The following is an 18,993-nucleotide window of genomic DNA, read 5'->3' as shown; positions in this document are numbered from 1 at the left end:
CATAATTTATAATATTTATATTCAAGTTCATAGATTTGATATTTATATTGTAGTTGAAAACAGCCCTGTGAGAGATTCAAAGTAAAGTTCACAAAAAGTAAAAAGTTCATATTAATATTGATGGAGAAGGTCAGACTATTTCCTTCAGAAAGACCATTGGTAAGCTAGCTAATTTAAAATATCTTAAACTTTTTTGACCTCTTAAAAGAATCGTAATCGAGAATCGTTAGGAACCGGAATTGAAACAAGGAATCGAAATCGGAACCAGAATCGTTCAAATTCAAACGATACCCAACCCTAGACACTGAAGTTGCTAATGAATCTACGATAAAAGATTGCAAACCCCAGAAAACTTTGAAGGTCCTTCACTGTGATGGGCTTGGGCCAGTTCTTGATGGTATTGAGCTTCCCCTTGTCCATACTCACTCCGTGACTGTATACCTGATAACCTAGGAATCTGATGGTTGTTTTGTGAAATTCAAATTTTTCAGCTTTAACGAATAGGGTGTGTTGACACAGTCTTTCCAACAATTCTTTAACATGCTGAACATGGGCAACAGGGTCATTAGAATAGATAAAAATGTTATCAATGTATACTATCGCAAAACGATTTAGCAGATCTCTCCAGAAGTCCTGGAATACGGACGGTGCGTTGACGGCATTACCAAGTATTCCCAGTGGCCAGTAGGGTCTTCCACTCATCAACGTCACGTATTCGGATAAGATTAAAGAAACTGCATTAAGTTCCGGTTGATGTTAGAATAACCATGGTCTACTAAGTATCACGTCTGCGTTGGAATTCTTAAGGACCAAAGGTTTGATCTTTTAATGATGCAGGATACCCACTGTAGTGATTTCGCTGGTGTGATGCTGGATTGATGAATGGTTAAGGGGTTTTCCGGTGACAGACTGAACTTTTAGTTTCTGTGGGATGGGCTCTTTCTGGATGTTAAGAGAGATGAAGTTCCCGGCTGACCCAGAGTCGAGAGGAGCAGACACTGTAACAGAGAGATTACGAAATAATAACTAAACTTTGGCAGTCAAAGTAGTGTATATGTGTTTTTCTGGCTGGACCATACTCACCAGAGCTCTGGGTGGATAGATGGGACATTCCGTGATAACATACCCTTTGCTGGAGCAGTTTAAGCACAGACCCTGGGTCAGCCGCTATTGTCGCTCTGACAGTGGGATCCGTGTTGAGTCCATCTGCATCGGTTCTGGTCCTGGAGAGTGCAGCTCTGGTGGGCGATAATTGCAACAGTGGAATGATGGCATGTTAACATCCAATTGTTTGTGCAGATCGCTCTCTGAATAAATCATTCGAGCCCAATTGTATCATCAAATGCAGACAGCTGTGAACAAAGCACTGGATTAAGACCATTGCGATATGTAGCAGGGCTCGAAATTGCGACTATTTTGGTCACATATGCAACCGAAATTGAATCTGTGCGATCTTTAATTATATTTGGGAGCATTTGTGCAACTGCCCATTTTGTTGTGGTGCGACTTGATTTGGGCTGTTTCTCAATATGCGTTCTTCAGCGATCTTGCATCCTTGTGTCCTCGCTCTACGTCATCATTAACCGGCGAAGTTCAATTCCAATTCTCAATAACGCAAGTACAGACAGTGTTGGGGGTAACGAGTTACAAAGTAACGATTACAGTAACTATATTACTTTTTTGGGTAACGAAGTAAAGTAACGCATTACACTAATAATATTGGTAACTACACTACTTTACTAGACTATAGAAACGCTGCGTTACCCAAGCAGTGTTTGCCTGGGTGTAAAGTTCTGTCTGTTTAAGTGGTGCGTGCATGCGTATGCCTGTACGTGTGCCGTTGCCATAGAGATTGATTTTGACATAGCTGCTGGTGCAATGGGGAGCGGGAAATGAAGACGGAGGGTTTCGGCCACTGGGGCAATATTTACATTACTTTCAGCTTATTGCTCGAAAGGACAAAAATATTCGTGTGAAATGCACACTATGCCCACACGACAAGTGTCTTTCAACTGCTGACAACGCAATGAGTAACATGTCTAAGCATTTGTAAACCCAGCATGGCAATACAACACTTGTGGCGAAAGATCCTGCTTACCGGTCATTTAAAGCAGAGGTCCACACTTGTCCACAACCCAGTACTGGGTCGCGACCCGGTGGTTGGGGACCTCTGCTTTAAATGACCGGTAAGCAGGAGCAAGAACATCCCGAAAAAATTTGTATAATAGCCACGTAATAGCTTAATCGGGTATTTTGTACTGTAAGAGCCGACTTCAAATAACATCAATAATTTCCACTTTTGAACAGAACCGCGCTCTCTCTCTTTTTCTCCGCCTCTCTCTCTCTACAAGCGCATCAGCGATCACATTGCTGTCATTAGAGTTTGAGCATACAGTACTTCTAAAACACAATCGATCAAAGAATTGCAGAGGTATGACTTTATGAATCATTTGCAAATGTACGTCGCAATGATGTACATATGTGAAGACGTTCAAATGTGTGACAGCGCAAATGACTGAAAAGTAATTATTTTATTCTTCTTTAAAACAACTTCAGAATTATCCATCGATCGTAGCACCCTGATCAAAATAAACTATTAGGCTAATAATATTTTAACGGCTACACTTTTAACGTAGGTTTGAAAGGAACCTATAAACTTGTCAATCATCATTAATCATGGTAAACGTGAGTCTCCGTGCCTCTGCGCCCAGCCGCAATTCTTCTGGCATCTCTCCTCCTTCACTGCATTTTGCTTCTCTTCTGTTACTTGGAATTGGGTCTCGAGCCCGACCAAGATTCGAGCTGCCTTCAAGAACAGCAAGCCAAGTTCGTTTAGGTTCCATTAATTATTAAGACTAAATGGGCAGGCAAACTAGTAAAAACAATGAAAGTAAAAAACAATCCGCCAAAATATGGTTTTACACGTCTATAGAAAATATACTATATATACTAAATAAAGCAATTATTAATTTTCCTAATGCATGGTTGTTATCTTTACTTCCGTTTAAAACGTACATTTCGAAAAGGAGGATTTTCAGCACGTTTGAACAGCAACTCCTTCTCAACATACTACGTTGCTATGTTACGTGCAAAAATGTGAAAAGACAAACCTCGAGCATAAAGAGAAAGTAAGCCGACTACAGCTAATGTTACTTCTGTAATTGATAACGCCGATACGGATTCAAATGCAACTCCACCACCAGAAAAGAAAGCTTAGCATAAACCTTACATAGAGAGTGGCTTCAAGATATATGAGTGGCTCCGCTATAAAAATGGCTCGATGTAGTGTGTTTAATGTAAATCCTATGAAACGGAGATTGCAGGTAAAACGGCGTTGGTGGCGGAATACACATATTTTAAGAGCAAGACCTTGCTTAAACATGGTGAAAGTGCCAAACACACAAGAAGTGTTGTGACAAATGTGTTCATCATTGTTGGAGACACCAACCGGTCTGTCAAACAGTGTTTGATAGTGGCCGTTTCTCAATTCGATGGCTGCATCCTCTGGAAATTAAACAGCATTTGGGTATTATTTTAGGAATCTATGCAGCAAAAAAAAAAAAAGAGAAGACCAAATTTCAAATCCTGGCCATAGGATGTGTAAAGCCTAGTCGTGGCATTTTATTTTTAATAAAATAAATGAATTAATATATATATTGTAGTTGTGAGGCTTCTTAATTTTTGGATGGGTGCACCTAAATTTTTGCTGGTGCTCCTAACTCTTTAAAGTTGGGAGGACCAGTGCAAGCAAATAAAAAAGTTAATTTTGAGGCCTGTGTGGTTATGAGGGCCCATTCGTCCCAGCCACTAGCGGCCGCTAGCGTGTGAAAATGAAGAGAGTAATCCATAGCCAAAGCTTTTCCCTGCTTGATGTTATACAGTTCATCACAAACTGAGTTATCACCTTCTGGAAAGCCAAAAACTTTATGAAAATACTCACTGAAGATGCGATAGGAATTAAGAAATGGCCCATTCTAATACTAAAACAGGGTCTGCAGAGTTTACAAAAGTCTCTGTTAACAAAGGTTGAAAGCTCTGGAAGTGTTTATGCCAGGCGTAACCGTAGCAAAAATAATGTGTTTTAAAACGAAAACGCATTAATGTAAACATAGTCTAAATGGTATTTTTTTGGCTGAACGGTTCATATACTATCCAGCAGTTTTTTATATACATTGTTTTCTCTCTTGTTTAATTGTATTGCTCTTGCCTGTGTATTTTGAATAATTGAATGAATAATGCATTTCATACTCTGTTTCAGATCCAAGAAGTCTTCCTGAGATCCAGGAAAGCATTCGTAATGCCATTGGTGGGAACTTCAGTGTGTTCTCTTTGGCCTTTGGCAAAGATGCAGATTATGGATTTTTGGACGTTTTGAGCAAGCAGAACAATGGAGTAGCACGCAGAATTTATGAGGATTCAGATGCTCCACTTCAGCTAAAGGTATTTTGTATAACAACATTATAATGTAGATTCCTCTAACGTTAATAAATATTGAAATCAGTTGCTTGTGTTGTCATGAGAGCTATTGTGAAAACCTGAACACTGTCACTGATAGTTTGCTAATGATTTACTGTCAAGGGATTTTATGAAGAAGTGGCAAGTCCTCTCCTTTCAGACGTGAATTTTCACTATCCTGATAACACTGTTAACTCGCTGACAAAAAGCCACTTCAAACAGCTCTTCAACGGCTCTGAGATCATGGTCGCTGGCCAACTTAATGACATTGAAATGAACAACTTTTTGGTTGAAGTATCTGCACAAGGGGTGAGTGTATCAAATATCCTATATTGAAATCATACTATAGACAAAACCCAGTAAACAATTACCGTCTTTCAACATTGAAATATGGTTGAAAATAAGTCAGTCCGCCTTGGACTGGTTTACGACTTGATTTCAACTAAGTAGTTTGGCTGGACTGTTTGACTACGTGTTTTCAACTGACCATGTTTTCAATTCATAATCTAAGACTGCTAGATAATCTGTTATACATGCTAAAACAACGGAGAAAACAAATTACCAAACCATGTTTATTATTATCTTAAATAAATGTAAAGAGTTTTACATATTCCGTCAAAGTTATAAAAAATATGAAACTGCGATTGAGGTGCATGTAAGTGGTCACTAGAGGTCACTAAGTTTATTCTTCCATTGAGTGTCAATCACATTACCGGGTTGAGACTGTGAACCCCGTCTTGCCCGTCTCTGAAGGACTAAAATATGCTTTTTTGATTATAAAGTCAGCGATTATTGCAAGCAGCATCATATTGAAGATTTGCACCCCTTGGTGAGCGGAATGAGGTGTGTAGTTTGTGTTATGTTTATGAAACTTTATCTTTATTTATATCTGTCTATTCTGCAAACTGTTTGCGTGGTCTGAAACGCTTCACGTGTTAACAAAAAGCCACTTCTAACAACTCTTCAACGGCTCTGAGATCTGAAAAACAGCTGGCATTTGGCGTCCTCAAGGCGTTTTCAGCCACGTTTAAAAGTTTTGGTGTGTCCAGCCCCTAAGGGGTTGTGTACACCAAGGGCCTCATGTATAAAGCATGCGTACGCACAAAACAAGGCTGGAAACGTGCGTACGCCAGTTCCCACGCAAAGGTTGTGATTTATAAAAAAACAAACTTGATGGGAGAATGGGCTTGCAGGGTGGGATATTAGGATGATTCATGTACGCACCCTTGGAGGTGATCTGTGATTTATAAAGGGAACATTGCTTTGTTTTATAAGTCTTCATAATTTTTGGTGTATGCCATTTTTGGCTTTTGTGCGTAAGTAGGCTTTTAGTAAGAATCCTACGAATAGTTTTATACATGAGGCCCCAGAACTTTTAAACGCGGCTGAAAATGCCTGGACAACGCGAATGCCAGCTGTTTTTCAGCTGAGTGCCAGCTTTCTTCAGCTAAGCGCTTTGGTAGCTCTGATACGTCAGCTGTGAGACGGTTGGTTGCAGTGATACTTGTCCCGCCCCACCTCCACTGTGATTGGACGGCTGCGTGAGAACTGACATTGACGAGCGGAGCTTTTCTTCCAAAGTAGAACATTTTTTAACTCTCGGTGCTCAGCGCGGAGCACGAAAAACCGCCTTAAGAAAACCGCTAGCTGCTGGCTTATTTGAAAAACACTGAGCTTCCATTGGAAACTATTGAAAACATGCGCCGGCCGTGGACGTAAAAGCTTTGGTGTGTCTAGCCCCTAAGAGACTCTCTGCTTATTATCAAGAAAACCAGGGGGCAGCTACAGTGCAATGAGGATTCATGCTATAATTACCCCACCCCACCAGGTGGCGGTAATGCACCATTAAAGATAGTTGCCAACCGCCATAAAACCGAAAGAAGAAGAAGCGAAGAGGCGTGTAAATGTGGCGCGAATCTTCCACTCATAATCACAGAGAGAAGCCCAACCAACCATCAGATTACAGAAAGCTCTGGACTGCTCTTAGCACTGACCTATGTTTACTGCACTCTGAAATCTGTGTTGGTATATGTTTATTGCACTCTATGTTGGTTATTGGACCGACCTGCAGACTGTGAAATCTGTTGGTTACTTGACTGTTTGCACTATTTAAAATGTGCTGTTTTATTAAAGTTATTATAACCCTTTAAAGGTTTGTTTCATTTTATAAAATGTTATTTGGTATGTTAATGTGGACCTGTTTTCAACGTTGAAAAGTTGGACAAATTTAACGTCTTTTCAATTTTCATTTTCAACCTTCACTGGACCATAATTAAACATTGAAGATCGACCTGTTTTCAACGTTGAAAAGTTGGACAAATTTGACGTCTTTTCAATTTTCATTTTCAACCTTCACTGCACCATAATTAAACATTGAAGATCGACCTGTTTTCAACATTGAAAAGTTGGACAAATTTGACGTCTTTTCAATTTTCATTTTCAACCTTCAGTGGACCAAAAATAGACGTTGAAGGTTTACGTCTATTCAACGTCTAATAGACGACTTTTTGCTAGCTGGGAAGCCCCTGTCTGAAAAACGATAATTTCAAAATGTTAGATTTTTTAGACTGGTTTGTGTACAGTAAACTAATATTAATGACTCCTCTAAGATCCTAGCATCTATTAAGTAAAAAAAAATATTGCATGTCTGTGTAATTAATATAACATGTTGTTGTGGAAAAAGCTAATTTCTGTCTTTGCACTTTTTTATTTGCAATTGTTGTTTATTGCAAATGTATTTGTATCTTATTACTGCTATGCATGTGAAAATGTCCTCTAAGATAGATTTGGTGTACATATCGTACCCATGTTACAATAAACAGCTTTTTTGGTCTCCTTAAAGGGAAAGTTACCAAAAAAATTAAATTCTGTCATCATTTACTTACTGTCAAGTTGTTCCAAACCTACATTTTTTCATTCTGTTGAACACAATGAAAGATATTTTAAAGAATGTTTTGGGGCACCACTGACTTCGCAAAAAAAATATAATTTGGAAGTGAATGTTGCCCTAGATCTGGTTGGTTACAAACATTCTTCCATTGTGTTCAACAGAACAAAGTCATTTATACAGGTTTGTTATAATTTGATGATGAGTAAATTATGACAGAATTTTCATTATTCTGTGAACTATCCTTTTAACAATCCCCTTTATTTGTAAAATGGTTTGCGGGACACCTAAAACTGATCTAGATTTGCTTGTATTGCAACAGCTGGATAATTTTGAGGTGAAAGGTCAGGCAATTGCTCAGGAGTGGAAAACCGTATTCCCTGATGAAGACTATGTATTTGGAAACTTCATCGAGCGTCTATGGGCGTATCTGACCATCCAGGACCTCTTGGATAAAAAGTCAGCATCTTTAGCACAATTACTTTAAAAGGCCAACAATTCTGATCTCTATTGTACTTTTTGTAAAAAAAATAAAGTTAAATGAAATGTTAAAAAAGTAAAAAGAGAAAATAAATCCAATTTGCATTGATTGTATTTAATTATTTTAACTGAAATTCAGTTTAGTATTTTCTTGCAGAAGTGAGAATTTTCTAATATTGTCTTACAGAGACAAGGGTTCACCAGAGGAGAAAGTAAACGCCACAGATGAGGCTTTGAAACTCTCACTGAAGTACAACTTTGTCACACCACTTACCTCAATGGTCGTCACTAAACCTGAAAGTGAGGACGCGCTCATTGCTGATAAGTTGACTGAAGGTACGATAACACAAACCACCAACATGCATGGAACTGCTCAACATGTTAAAGTCATTCAAATTTCAGTCTTGCCTGGTAAAAAGAAAAATATATATATTTTATAATAATGTTAGTTGCTTAAAGCACACTGAGACAGAGGATCCAAGCGCAGTATTTATTATTAAAGTAATTCCAAACAGACAGGTACAAACATAATCTAAACAGGTACAGGCAGACACAAACTGGAACAGGCAGACAGGAACAGGCAGACACGAACTGGAACAGAGCATTACATACAACAATCACCGACATCAGACAAGGCAAACATTGGGGTTAAATACACTAGGAAATGAGAAACACCTGGGGGAACAATCAGCACGCAGACCAATTCTCGGGCATGGTTACCAGTGTATCGCACATAGACTTTGTTGACCTGTCTACAAAAACTGTTTAGCTGAGGCCTCCTCCTTGATCTCACCCACAGTGAAGGGAGACCCCCTCAACACCAAGGCTAGCTCCACAAAGTTCTCAAAACTCCCTTGAAGATTATATTGAAACAGTTGGTTTTGAGTGGTTCATTTAAACTTTGATGATAAAAAACAATGAATAAAAATGGGTGTGTGGAACAAGGTCCAAGAAGTCCTGAGTGTGATCCTCAAGAGAGCAGGATCCCTGGCGGAGCATAAGTCGTCTCATGGCCGGAGACCAAAATGCTGCTGGATCCATTGTGGTTGGTGATTCTGTAATGTCGGTTGCTACAAGCATGCTGAGGCAGAGGATCCAAGTGCAGTATTTATTATTAAAGTAATTTTAATCTGACAGTTAGTGATGTGACATCTGAAGCGAGGCTCCGGAGCTTGTGTCGAGCAAAAAGGGGCATTCCAGATGAAGCCAAGATTCGAGGCTTGTATCGTTTCCGTGAAAATCACGTGACGACGACAAACGAGGCATCGTTTTCTGTTGAATACGTCATTGCTTCATTTTGAGTATCGCTTCCAGATAAAAATGGTTTGAAACTAGCGCCTCTTGTGGGTTTTGCAGTACGTTTGCATTGGTGTTGAGGTGTTGGTTGTACGTAGTAGCGAGTAGTGGCGGGTTTGTAGTGAGTTGTAGTGAGTTTGTAGTATAGTTATCATTATATATCATAGCCTGTATTATATATTATATTACACCAGGGGTGTCCAATACGTCGATCACGATCGACCAGCCGATCGCAAAGGCAATGACGGTAGATCGCACATAAGTTAACTGATGCTCCACATGCGAAATTGGCATTATGGTCTTAGAGTAATTGTGAAACAAGCAAGTCTTTTTGAGTTGATGCGCCTTTTATCTCAAATGTGTTTTTATAAATCTTATGCCAGGTTGCTGCAGCTCAGTCGTCTAACTTCCAAAATTCACTAGGATGCGCATTCTTGTCTTCACGCAGGAGCTGATCCACGCGCATGGTGTGTATGTGTATGCGCGGGTGTGCGAGAGCAAACGAGAGAGAGAGGCAGCATAGCACTGATTTGGATGTTTCTGATACTGTTGTCATTTTCTAGTTTGTTTCACTAAACCGCATCTTATTTTAAGGAATACTCGACATTTACTCAAGGAATTTTTTTTAACTCCTCAAAAAGAATAGAGTAGGCCTAATGATGACAGCCCTAAATTCAAGGTAGAGATATATTCAGTATAGTCCTAACAAGCATTTAAAGTGTTATAAAAAATAATTAACTGTGTTTTTAGCAGGTAGATCTTGTCGGCTTTATGATTTTAAAAGTAGATCACCACACAAAAAAGTATTACACTTAGTTTAGTAGATTATTAGAGTAAATTATACATTGCCTAGTTCAGTAGATCATTAGAGTACATTGGCACATATCTAGTTCTAATACCTATAATATCCCAATTTATATAAGCTGGCACTGACCTTCTTATGTTGTCCAGCATCATCAGTGCCCTGTGAAAGGGTGTTTTCTAAGGCTTGAGAGGTGCTTTCTAAAAAGAGAAGCCAATCCAAATACTGTTAAAAAGCTTTTGTTTCTAAATAAAAACCAGTAAACACTTTTCCGTGTTGCAGTTTGCTGTTCCACAATCAGGGCCGGCCCTGGGCATAGGCGGAATAGGCAAATGCTAAGGGCGCTGCCGACCCCTTGGGGCGTCCGTGCGCCCAAATTATTATTTTTTTAATATATGTATATAAACATTTAACTATAAATATTTAATTTTGCACAAGAAAACAGCAGTTACTGATGAATTATTAGTAGAATATAATCTCGGAAGATCGTGCTTGTTAAATAGCTCTGTGGCTATACTGCACTGAAGCGGCAGTTTAAAATATAAACCCAGAATTCAGCAAACGTCAAGGACAAGAAAACGGAAACAACAATCAGACAGAGACGCGGAATTTACATAATGTTACACAGACCATGTTTAAATTTCAATGTTTCTAGACAGAAATAGCAACTTGTTCACTTTGTTTGGTATTAATAAGCTGCGCATTGGAGTGCTGGCCGCGGTGCTGAAGACGCGCTCAGACAGAGTACTGGTGGCAGCACAGATATTTACGTGCAACCTATTCGAGACTATTATTCGTTATTATATAATTATTATTCGTTATTTTACTTTATTACTTCCACTTAAGAAGAGTTTTGCACTTTTATTTCAATATTTCTCTTTATATAAATACTATTTTGTACTTAAATCTATAATTTCATTATTTTACTAACCAAACTCATCTGCGCTTTCCGATAGGTTGCACGTAAGGAGAAAAGTAGCTTACTTCCCCTTGAGAAGGGTTGTGTGTTTTAAACTTTTAAAAACATATATCTCTTTACAAAAAACTTTTTTCTTCTATTTAAAAGCTATAATTTCGTTATTTTACTAACCCAAGTAATGACTCCTCCGCTTTCCAATAGATTGCACGTAAATATCTGTGCATATGTGCCATCACGCGCCTTCAGCACCGCCACTGTGCAGCTTATTAATACCAGACAAAGTTGGTATTTCTGTGCAGAAACATTGAAATTTAAACATGGTCCGTGTAACGTAATTTAAATCCTGCGTCTCTGTCTGATTGTTGTTTCCGTTTTCTTGTTCTTGACGTTCGCTGAATTCTGGGTTTATATTTTAAACTGCCTTTTCAGTGACAATGTCAAGACCAAATGCCTGAGTGACAGGGTATTGTGTGTATGTGTGCGTGCGTGCATGCGTGTGTTTCCAAAATATTTTCAAAATTAAGAAAAACTAGACAAAGCTTTGCATTTTTTTCTGTGTAAGTTTATGAACAAAATGATTCTAAAGGGCACCAGGTGAAATCTTGCCTAGGGCAGCAAATTGGCCAGGGCCGGCCCTGTCCACAATTCCAGTCCCATAAGCATTGCACTATTGCATTCCCAGTCAGCACTGCACTCACAATAATTTCTTTACACTCATTTGGGGCATCCACTGTTATCACTAACCCAAAGGACTACTGAACAGTTCAACACACAGTTGTGTATGTGTGAGTTGTGTGTACATAGGTTAACACAAGCAGAGTAAAATACTTTATTCAATACACAGGCAAAAAAGCCCACACCATGACAATTTGGTTGCTCAGGATGAATAGATTTGTGTGCGATACATTGCTTTGCACAGCAGGTGTCACTAGAGAGCACACTGTTTCATGAGGCTTCTGGTAAATGAACCTTTTGGCGAACCAATGGGCTGGAAAGCCTCAGTGGTTCAGGAAGCCTCATTTGGCCATCACTACTGACAGGTACAAAGGCCCTGTCCCAAATGGCGCACTTCATGTGGACTGTCGGTCTCGTGGCCTTAAATTGCGCATTCTCGCTTAGTCTACGAGTCCGTAGGGTGTCCCATCTGTCATTTTTACGCTTTGAAGTGTGCTCATCAGCGCCTCCTTTGTCCCCTTGATGCAGTCTTCGCCGAAGCCCGCACTGCAGCAGGCTTCACGCACTTTACCAACCCAGAAGTCCTTGCGAAAGGGCAATCAGACCAATCAGACGACGGAAGGGAGGAGTTTACACTGACGGGGAACTTCTCTACCTATTTCCGGTTCGATGCTCGAGTCTGTCCCAAAATACGACTCCGGTGCACCCATGTGGACTCGCATCAAGGGTCCCTAAAGTCTGGACTACGTGATGTCATCAAAATGTGGACTCTGAGGAGGACCACAAGTCTGGAGTGTGCCATTTGGGACAGGGCCAAACATAATCTAAACAGGTACAAGTAGACAGGTTCAGGTAGACAGGAACAGGCAGACAGGAACTGGAACAGACAGACAGGAACTGGAACAGGCCAAGGCAAACACTGGGGTTAAATACACTAGGAAATGAGAAACACCTGGGGGAACAATCAGCATGCAGACCAATGTAACAAAAGAAATACAATGAACTACAAAACATGGCAGACATGGACCATTAACTTTAAGTTAAATTAAGTTTTTTTTAGGTGTTACGAATTGAAGTATTTTTTTAGTTGATCCTACTTTTTACTTTTGACAGTATACAGATGGGACAGGTGGTTGGAGTAATTGCATAATTTGGTAACACTTTCTATGATGCCTGTATTTATAATGCATTATAAGGGTATTTTAATGCATTATATAATGCAGGCATGATGCCTTATAAAAACAGGTTGTATATCTCATAAATAATTGTAACAACAAGTATAATAACTTACAATACTTAGCTGTTAGTTATTTTATAACAAAATGAACTCCACATAGTTATACATAGTGTATTTTAAGTATAACTTATAAGTTATAATGTATCAGAACTTTGATGTCTTGACATTGCATAATATTTATACAATTACATTATAAAGCCCACTTACAAATACATTATTTGCAGTGCCGATATCGCTAGTTTGGTGGTTTTATTTCCTTGCATTAACTAAATTATGAAGATAACATTTTCTGAATGTTATTCATTCATATGATGAGCATATGAATTTAACATTAAAATAGTGGGGGTTTTTTTACATTTTCTATACACAAAGCTCAAGTTCATTTAATTTTCCTGTTCTCTTTTGATTGATAGGATATTTCGGACATGACTATCCGCTGTTTTTAACGGGCGATAGGGCAATAAGTGTGAAAATAACTGTTTTTAACTGATATTGATTATTGGTTGATATATATTGGTGCATCTCTAATGATAACTTGTACTTATAATGCACTACAACTATGGTAACTATGTGGAGTTCATTATGTGTTATAAATCATCTTGAAAGTTATAACCACACACATTAAAGTATAATGTATTGTAAATGTTATTGTGATACATTATAAGTACAGCCTCATAAAAGTGTTACTAATAATTTAAAGTCCATAACATAATACAACAATGTTTTTATATAAATAAACACTGAAATTAATTGATTAAAAGTGCATTAAGAAATTTAATCAGGTTTATTATTTGTTCCTTGGTCACAATAAATGCCAAAAGTCCATTAACCATATAACACAATAAAAAATACTGAATCTGAAACCTCTTGAATATGATTTTGTTAATGCATTTAACTTAAATGACACTCACTACTTTCTGTACACTATTTCACAGAGCAACGAGGAAAACCTCAATTCTCTGGTACAGGTACGTCTATACGCTGCCACACTCCAAGCATGTAAAGGGTTACACTGCAACTAATTATATTTTTAAGTGTATTTGCTGAATTAAAACTTTTTATTTGCAGGTCACATTGCTGCACCAGTAAGCTACATCAGAGCACCAACAACTTATGGTAAAAGCTTTATTTTCTGTAATGAGTAATTAATGCATTTAAAATATAAGGTAAATAGTCAGATTTTACTTACTGTATATCAAATAGAGCTTTTCTTTGCAATTGAACAGTTGATGGAGATCCACACTTTTTTATTGAGCTATCACAACAGAATGATGCCCTGTGCTTCAACATTGATGACAAACCTGGTACCATATTTAACCTGGTTAGAGACCCGCTTACAGGTGAGCATAACTAGAAGACAAGTCCATTGTTAGAAAAGACGACAGCATCAGAAGAATACTGTTTCAACACATGTACATGTATATACAGTGAGGAAAATAAGTATTTAAACACCTTGCTATTTTGCAAGTTCTCACACTTCATGGAGGGATCTGAAATTGTCATCGTAGGTGCATGTCCACTGTGAGAGACATAATCTAAAAAAATAAATACAGAAATCACAATATATGATTTTTTAACTTTTTATTTGTATGATATAGCTGCAAATAAGTATTTGAACACCTGTCTATCAACTAGAATTATGACCCTCAAAGACCTGTTAGTCTGCCATTAAAATGTCCACCTCCACTCCATTTATTATCCTAAATTAGATGCACCTGTTTGAGGTCGTTAGCTGCATAAAGACACCTGTCCACCCCATACAATCAGTAAGAATCCAACTACTAACATGGCCAAGACCAAAGTGATGTCCAAAGACACTAGAGACAAAATTGTACACCTCCACAAGGCTGGAAATGGCTACAGGGAAATTGCCAAGCAGCTTGGTGAAAAAAGCTCCACTGTTGGAGCAATCATTAGAGAATGAAAGAAGCTAAACATGACTGTCAATCTCCCTCGGACTGTGGCTCCATGCAAGATCTCACCTCGTGGGGTCTCAATGATCCTTAGAAAGGTGAGAAATCAGCCCAGAACTACACGGGAGGAGCTGGTCAATGACCTGAAAAGAGCTGGGACCACCGTTTTCAAGGTTACTGTTGGTAATACACTAAGACGTCATGGTTTAAAATCATGCATGGCACGGAAGGTTCCCCTGCTTGAACCAGCACATGTCCAGGCCCGTCTTAAGTTTGCCAGTGACCATTTGGATGATCCAGAGGAGTCATGGAAGAAAGTCATGTGGTCAGATGAGACCAAAATAGAACTTTTTGGTCATAATTCCACTAAACGTGTTTGGAGGAAGAAGAATGATGAGCACCATCCCAAAAACACCATCCCTTCTGTGAAGCAGGGGGGTGGTAGCATCATGCTTTGGGGATGTTTTTCTGCACATGGGACAGGGCGACTGCAATGTATTAAGGAGAGGATGACCGGGGCCATGTATTGCAAGATTTTGGGGAACAACCTTCTTCCCTCAGTTAGAGCATTGAAGATGGGTCGAGGCTGTGTCTTCCAACATGACAATGACCCGAAGCACACAGCCAGGATAACCAAGAAGTGGCTCTGTAAGCATATCAAGATTCTTGCGTGGCCTAGCCAGTCTCCAGATCTAAACCCAATAGAGAATCTTTGAAGGGAGCTCAAACTCCGTGTTTCTCAGCGACAGGCCAGAAACCTGACTGATCTAGAGAAGATCTGTGTGGAGGAGTGGGCCAAAATCCCTCCTGCAGTGCAAACCTTGGTGAAAAACTACAGGAAACGTTTGACCTCTGTAATTGCAAACAAAAGCTACTGTACCAAATATTAACATTTATTTTCTCAGGTGTTCAAGTACTTATTTGCAGCTGTATCATACAAATAAATAGTAAAAAAAAAAACATACATTGTGATTTCTGGATTTTTTTAGATTATGTCTCTCACAGTGGACATGCACCTACATTGACAATTTCAGACCCCTCCATGATTTCTAAGTGGGAGAACTTGCAAAATAGCAGGGTGTTCAAATACTTATTTTCCTCACTGTATATACATATGTATACTGTAGATAAAGTCCATATAGTTACACGTGATGGTTGCACACAGGAATTTTGGTCAATGGACAAACCATTGGAGATAAGAAGGTTGTCCCAGGGAAAAAGATGGTGACATATTTTGGGCGCTTTGGAATCCTTCATGAGAGGTTTGGTATTAGAGTAATGGTGAGCACAAAGGAGATCTCTGTGTCTGAGGAGGGAAAAGATGCAAAGTTCTTCTGGTCTGATACTGCCACCATCAAAGGGACCAAGTGAGATTTATCTCTTTATAGATTTTATTAAATTTAGCCTATTTTATTTAAGTGCATGTATTTTAAGAGGCAAGAAAGTAAACTGAACACTTGCAGTATTTCATTCATCCTCCAGCATGGATCTGCAGATAATCAAAGATCGTAGTTTAACGGTGACCTTGAGGGACTCAGTCAAGTTTCTGATCATCCTGCACAAAGTTTGGAAGAATCATCCGTATCACCAAGACTATCTTGGGTTCTACACCTTGGACAGCCACCTCCTATCTAAAAGTGTCCATGGCCTGCTTGGTAAAACATCTGAAGACCTTAACACATAATATTTACTTAGTACGTGCTTATTTCTGAAATGTTTTGTCATGATCCCTTCAGGACAGTTTTATCATGGTGTGGAGTTTCAGGTCAGTGACCTCTTTCCAGGAGAAGATCCGAGCAAACCAGATGCCATCATGCTTTTGAAAGGACATGAGCTTGTTGTTACCAGGTGAATTTAAGCCCTTGAATTGAACATGGACTTGTGAGACCTTGATGTTAACATAATGCTGCATTATTTTCTATCAACAGAGGTTGGCAGAAAGATTTCAGACAGGATGTGAAGTATGGAGAAAATAAGCCTTGTTGGTTCATTCATAATAATGGCACTGGACTTCTTGATGGAGTTCACACAGACTACATCATGTCTGATCTCTTCAAGACCATCTAATAATGAGCTTATATACCCAGAAAGAAAAATATAGTAAACAATCTTGATGAGATATTCATTTGAAGATATTCAAATGTATTAAATGTAACTTTAAAACATAATTTAAGTCTGCAAATTATAAACATTACAGTTAATGGCACAGCAGAAATACCTAAATACTGTGTACTGTAAAAGTGGCTGAGATAAAGCTGTGATTAGATTGAAATGTAAATGTAGAAACACATTTTAGCATCAGTCAATAGCATCAGTCATTTCTTTAAATAAAGTAAATTTCATGTAACAAAATACAAGTCAAAGGAATTCATTAAGTGAAATGGGTGTTGGTTGATATGGTTGGTATTTATACAGGTTATAAAAGATGTGTAGTTGTCTCATCAAGACATATAATATAATGTGATAAATGATGGATTAAATGGGGTAAAATGGGTTGTCTAAATTTATTAAAGAAGCAGTAAATCAAAGAATCAATTTTAACTTGATATTGTCCTCAGTGAAGTCACCATGAGCTTACAAGATCCTCAAAATGTTGTCACAATGTGTGCGTCACAGTGAGCTAAAATTGTAACCACACAGCGCACTCACGGTTTGCTTATATATTAAGGTCACCGTATGAGGACACTGCACACTCACTGTCAGCTCATATTACCCATAAAGCACATGGTATGAAAAGTACCAGATGTCGCTCAGAGAACTAATATTCTAGCGTTTGCTAATTAGAAACATGTTGCAGAGACGTCAGCATTTAATTGCAAATAATATACGGACAATAAAAAAGTGAAAGAGACATGATTGTCTCTGCATTTAACCCCTCCACTGAGTAGTGAAGCCATCCACTGCAAGTCATGAACACACACAAACACACATCCACGCACATGGCAACTATCACTGCAACATCCCAACAATCAATCACTTCCTGCCAGCTGTGGGAATCAAACCACCAACCTCTGGGTTACACACACAAGTCTGACTCTCTAACCACTAAATCTGTGAATCCTGCTCACTTTTACCTCCAATCTGTGTGAGCTTTCTAATACCCTTTATTTAGGCTTCTTGATGCCATAACGTTGTTGTTGACATTTTATATGGTATATATATATATATATTACACACCATGTATATGGCTGTATAAAATGCTGTGTAGAAATTGTCCTAAATTTGATCTTCTGATCATTCCTATAATATTTCTTAGAAATTATAGGTAAGAAGGGTGACATTCTACTCTTGGGCCAACATTTTCCAGACATGTGTGCTGTCCTGCTATAACAGAATGAGTGTTCCGTTTCCTTAAAATTATGACTATAGTATGAGCACACAGTAAGTGTAACGGGACTTCACATTGTGACCATGATACTATAGTCACGATGTGAGGCAATGGTACACTCAAAGTGTGCTCATCATGGTCACTATGTGAAGTCATGGCACACTCATTGTGTACTCATACCATGAACTCTACATTCTGAATTCACAATGAGCTCAAATATAGCTCACACTGTGATTATCACAGTATGAGAATGGTGTGATGTCACTGTGATCCGCCAGTATCCACCTTTTCCTAGTGAGATATAGGAAGTAGAATGCCCTACTTGTGTTGTATTGCCTCCTTTTAACCTGCTCAACATTTTAAAATTGCAATGAGCTCACATATAGCTCACACTGTGAATGATCAAGGTATGAGAAAGGTGTGAATTCACTGTGATCTTGTGTGGCTCACGTGTTGACTGGGGAGGCAGGTAGCAAGGCCAATTAAAATAATAACGCCCCTTAATCTGCACTATCCAACCATGGCACTGCCATTTAGTGCAGAGATAGTGAAAAGAAAATTGACAGCACCATTAAGTTTTAATTGCAACAAACCACCATCTTTGCGAATAAGTGTTTCCATTTCATTAGCTCATTTGCATCTTAAAGGCCACACCCAAAAACAACACATTTTTGTTCGCACCTACAAAATAGGAAATTTAACATGCTATAATAAATTATCTGTGGGGTATTTTAAGCTAAATCTTCACATAAGCACTCATAGAGACACCCAAGAATTATTCTACATCTTAAAAAAAATCATAAAAATCAGACTGAACTGGAAAATGATTTAAAAAGTAATAGAAAACGTTAAGCACCCAACAACTAAACCCAAGTCAATCCAAGATGTGTTGGATAAATATGCTGATGTTTTCAAAGACGAGTTGGGGACATTAAAGGGCATTAAAGCAGCCATTTCTGTGAAGCCTGACACAGTTCCAAAGTTCCACAAAGCCCGTGTCC

General features: G+C 38.6%; 1 protein-coding gene across 2 annotated transcripts in view; it reads left to right on the top strand.

Moving 5' to 3' along the window:
* The window catches only part of LOC135719160 (inter-alpha-trypsin inhibitor heavy chain H3-like), a 34,373-nt gene extending 17,168 nt beyond the window's left edge, over window positions 1–17,205 (top strand). Inside the window, exons 12-22 of one of the 2 annotated variants that reach the window (XM_065241746.2) lie at window positions 4,259–4,440; window positions 4,579–4,764; window positions 7,665–7,801; window positions 8,010–8,158; window positions 13,687–13,719; window positions 13,820–13,867; window positions 13,978–14,091; window positions 15,830–16,031; window positions 16,147–16,319; window positions 16,401–16,512; window positions 16,593–17,205. In XM_065241746.2, the coding sequence (XP_065097818.1) occupies window positions 4,259–4,440; window positions 4,579–4,764; window positions 7,665–7,801; window positions 8,010–8,158; window positions 13,687–13,719; window positions 13,820–13,867; window positions 13,978–14,091; window positions 15,830–16,031; window positions 16,147–16,319; window positions 16,401–16,512; window positions 16,593–16,731 (1,475 nt within the window). In that variant the 3' untranslated portion in view covers window positions 16,732–17,205. Of the gene's footprint in view, window positions 1–4,258; window positions 4,441–4,578; window positions 4,765–7,664; window positions 7,802–8,009; window positions 8,159–12,042; window positions 13,645–13,686; window positions 13,720–13,819; window positions 13,868–13,977; window positions 14,092–15,829; window positions 16,032–16,146; window positions 16,320–16,400; window positions 16,513–16,592 lie in introns of those variants that run through there. The other variant, XM_073811745.1, reaches the window with a different exon arrangement.
* The last annotated feature ends 1,788 nt before the right edge of the window (window positions 17,206–18,993 follow it).

Source organism: Paramisgurnus dabryanus, chromosome 14 (assembly GCF_030506205.2).
Source record: "Paramisgurnus dabryanus chromosome 14, PD_genome_1.1, whole genome shotgun sequence".
Classification (NCBI taxonomy): domain Eukaryota; kingdom Metazoa; phylum Chordata; class Actinopteri; order Cypriniformes; family Cobitidae; genus Paramisgurnus; species Paramisgurnus dabryanus.
Note: the sequence above shows the minus strand (reverse complement) of the source record. Positions and strands in the feature narration are given on the sequence as shown.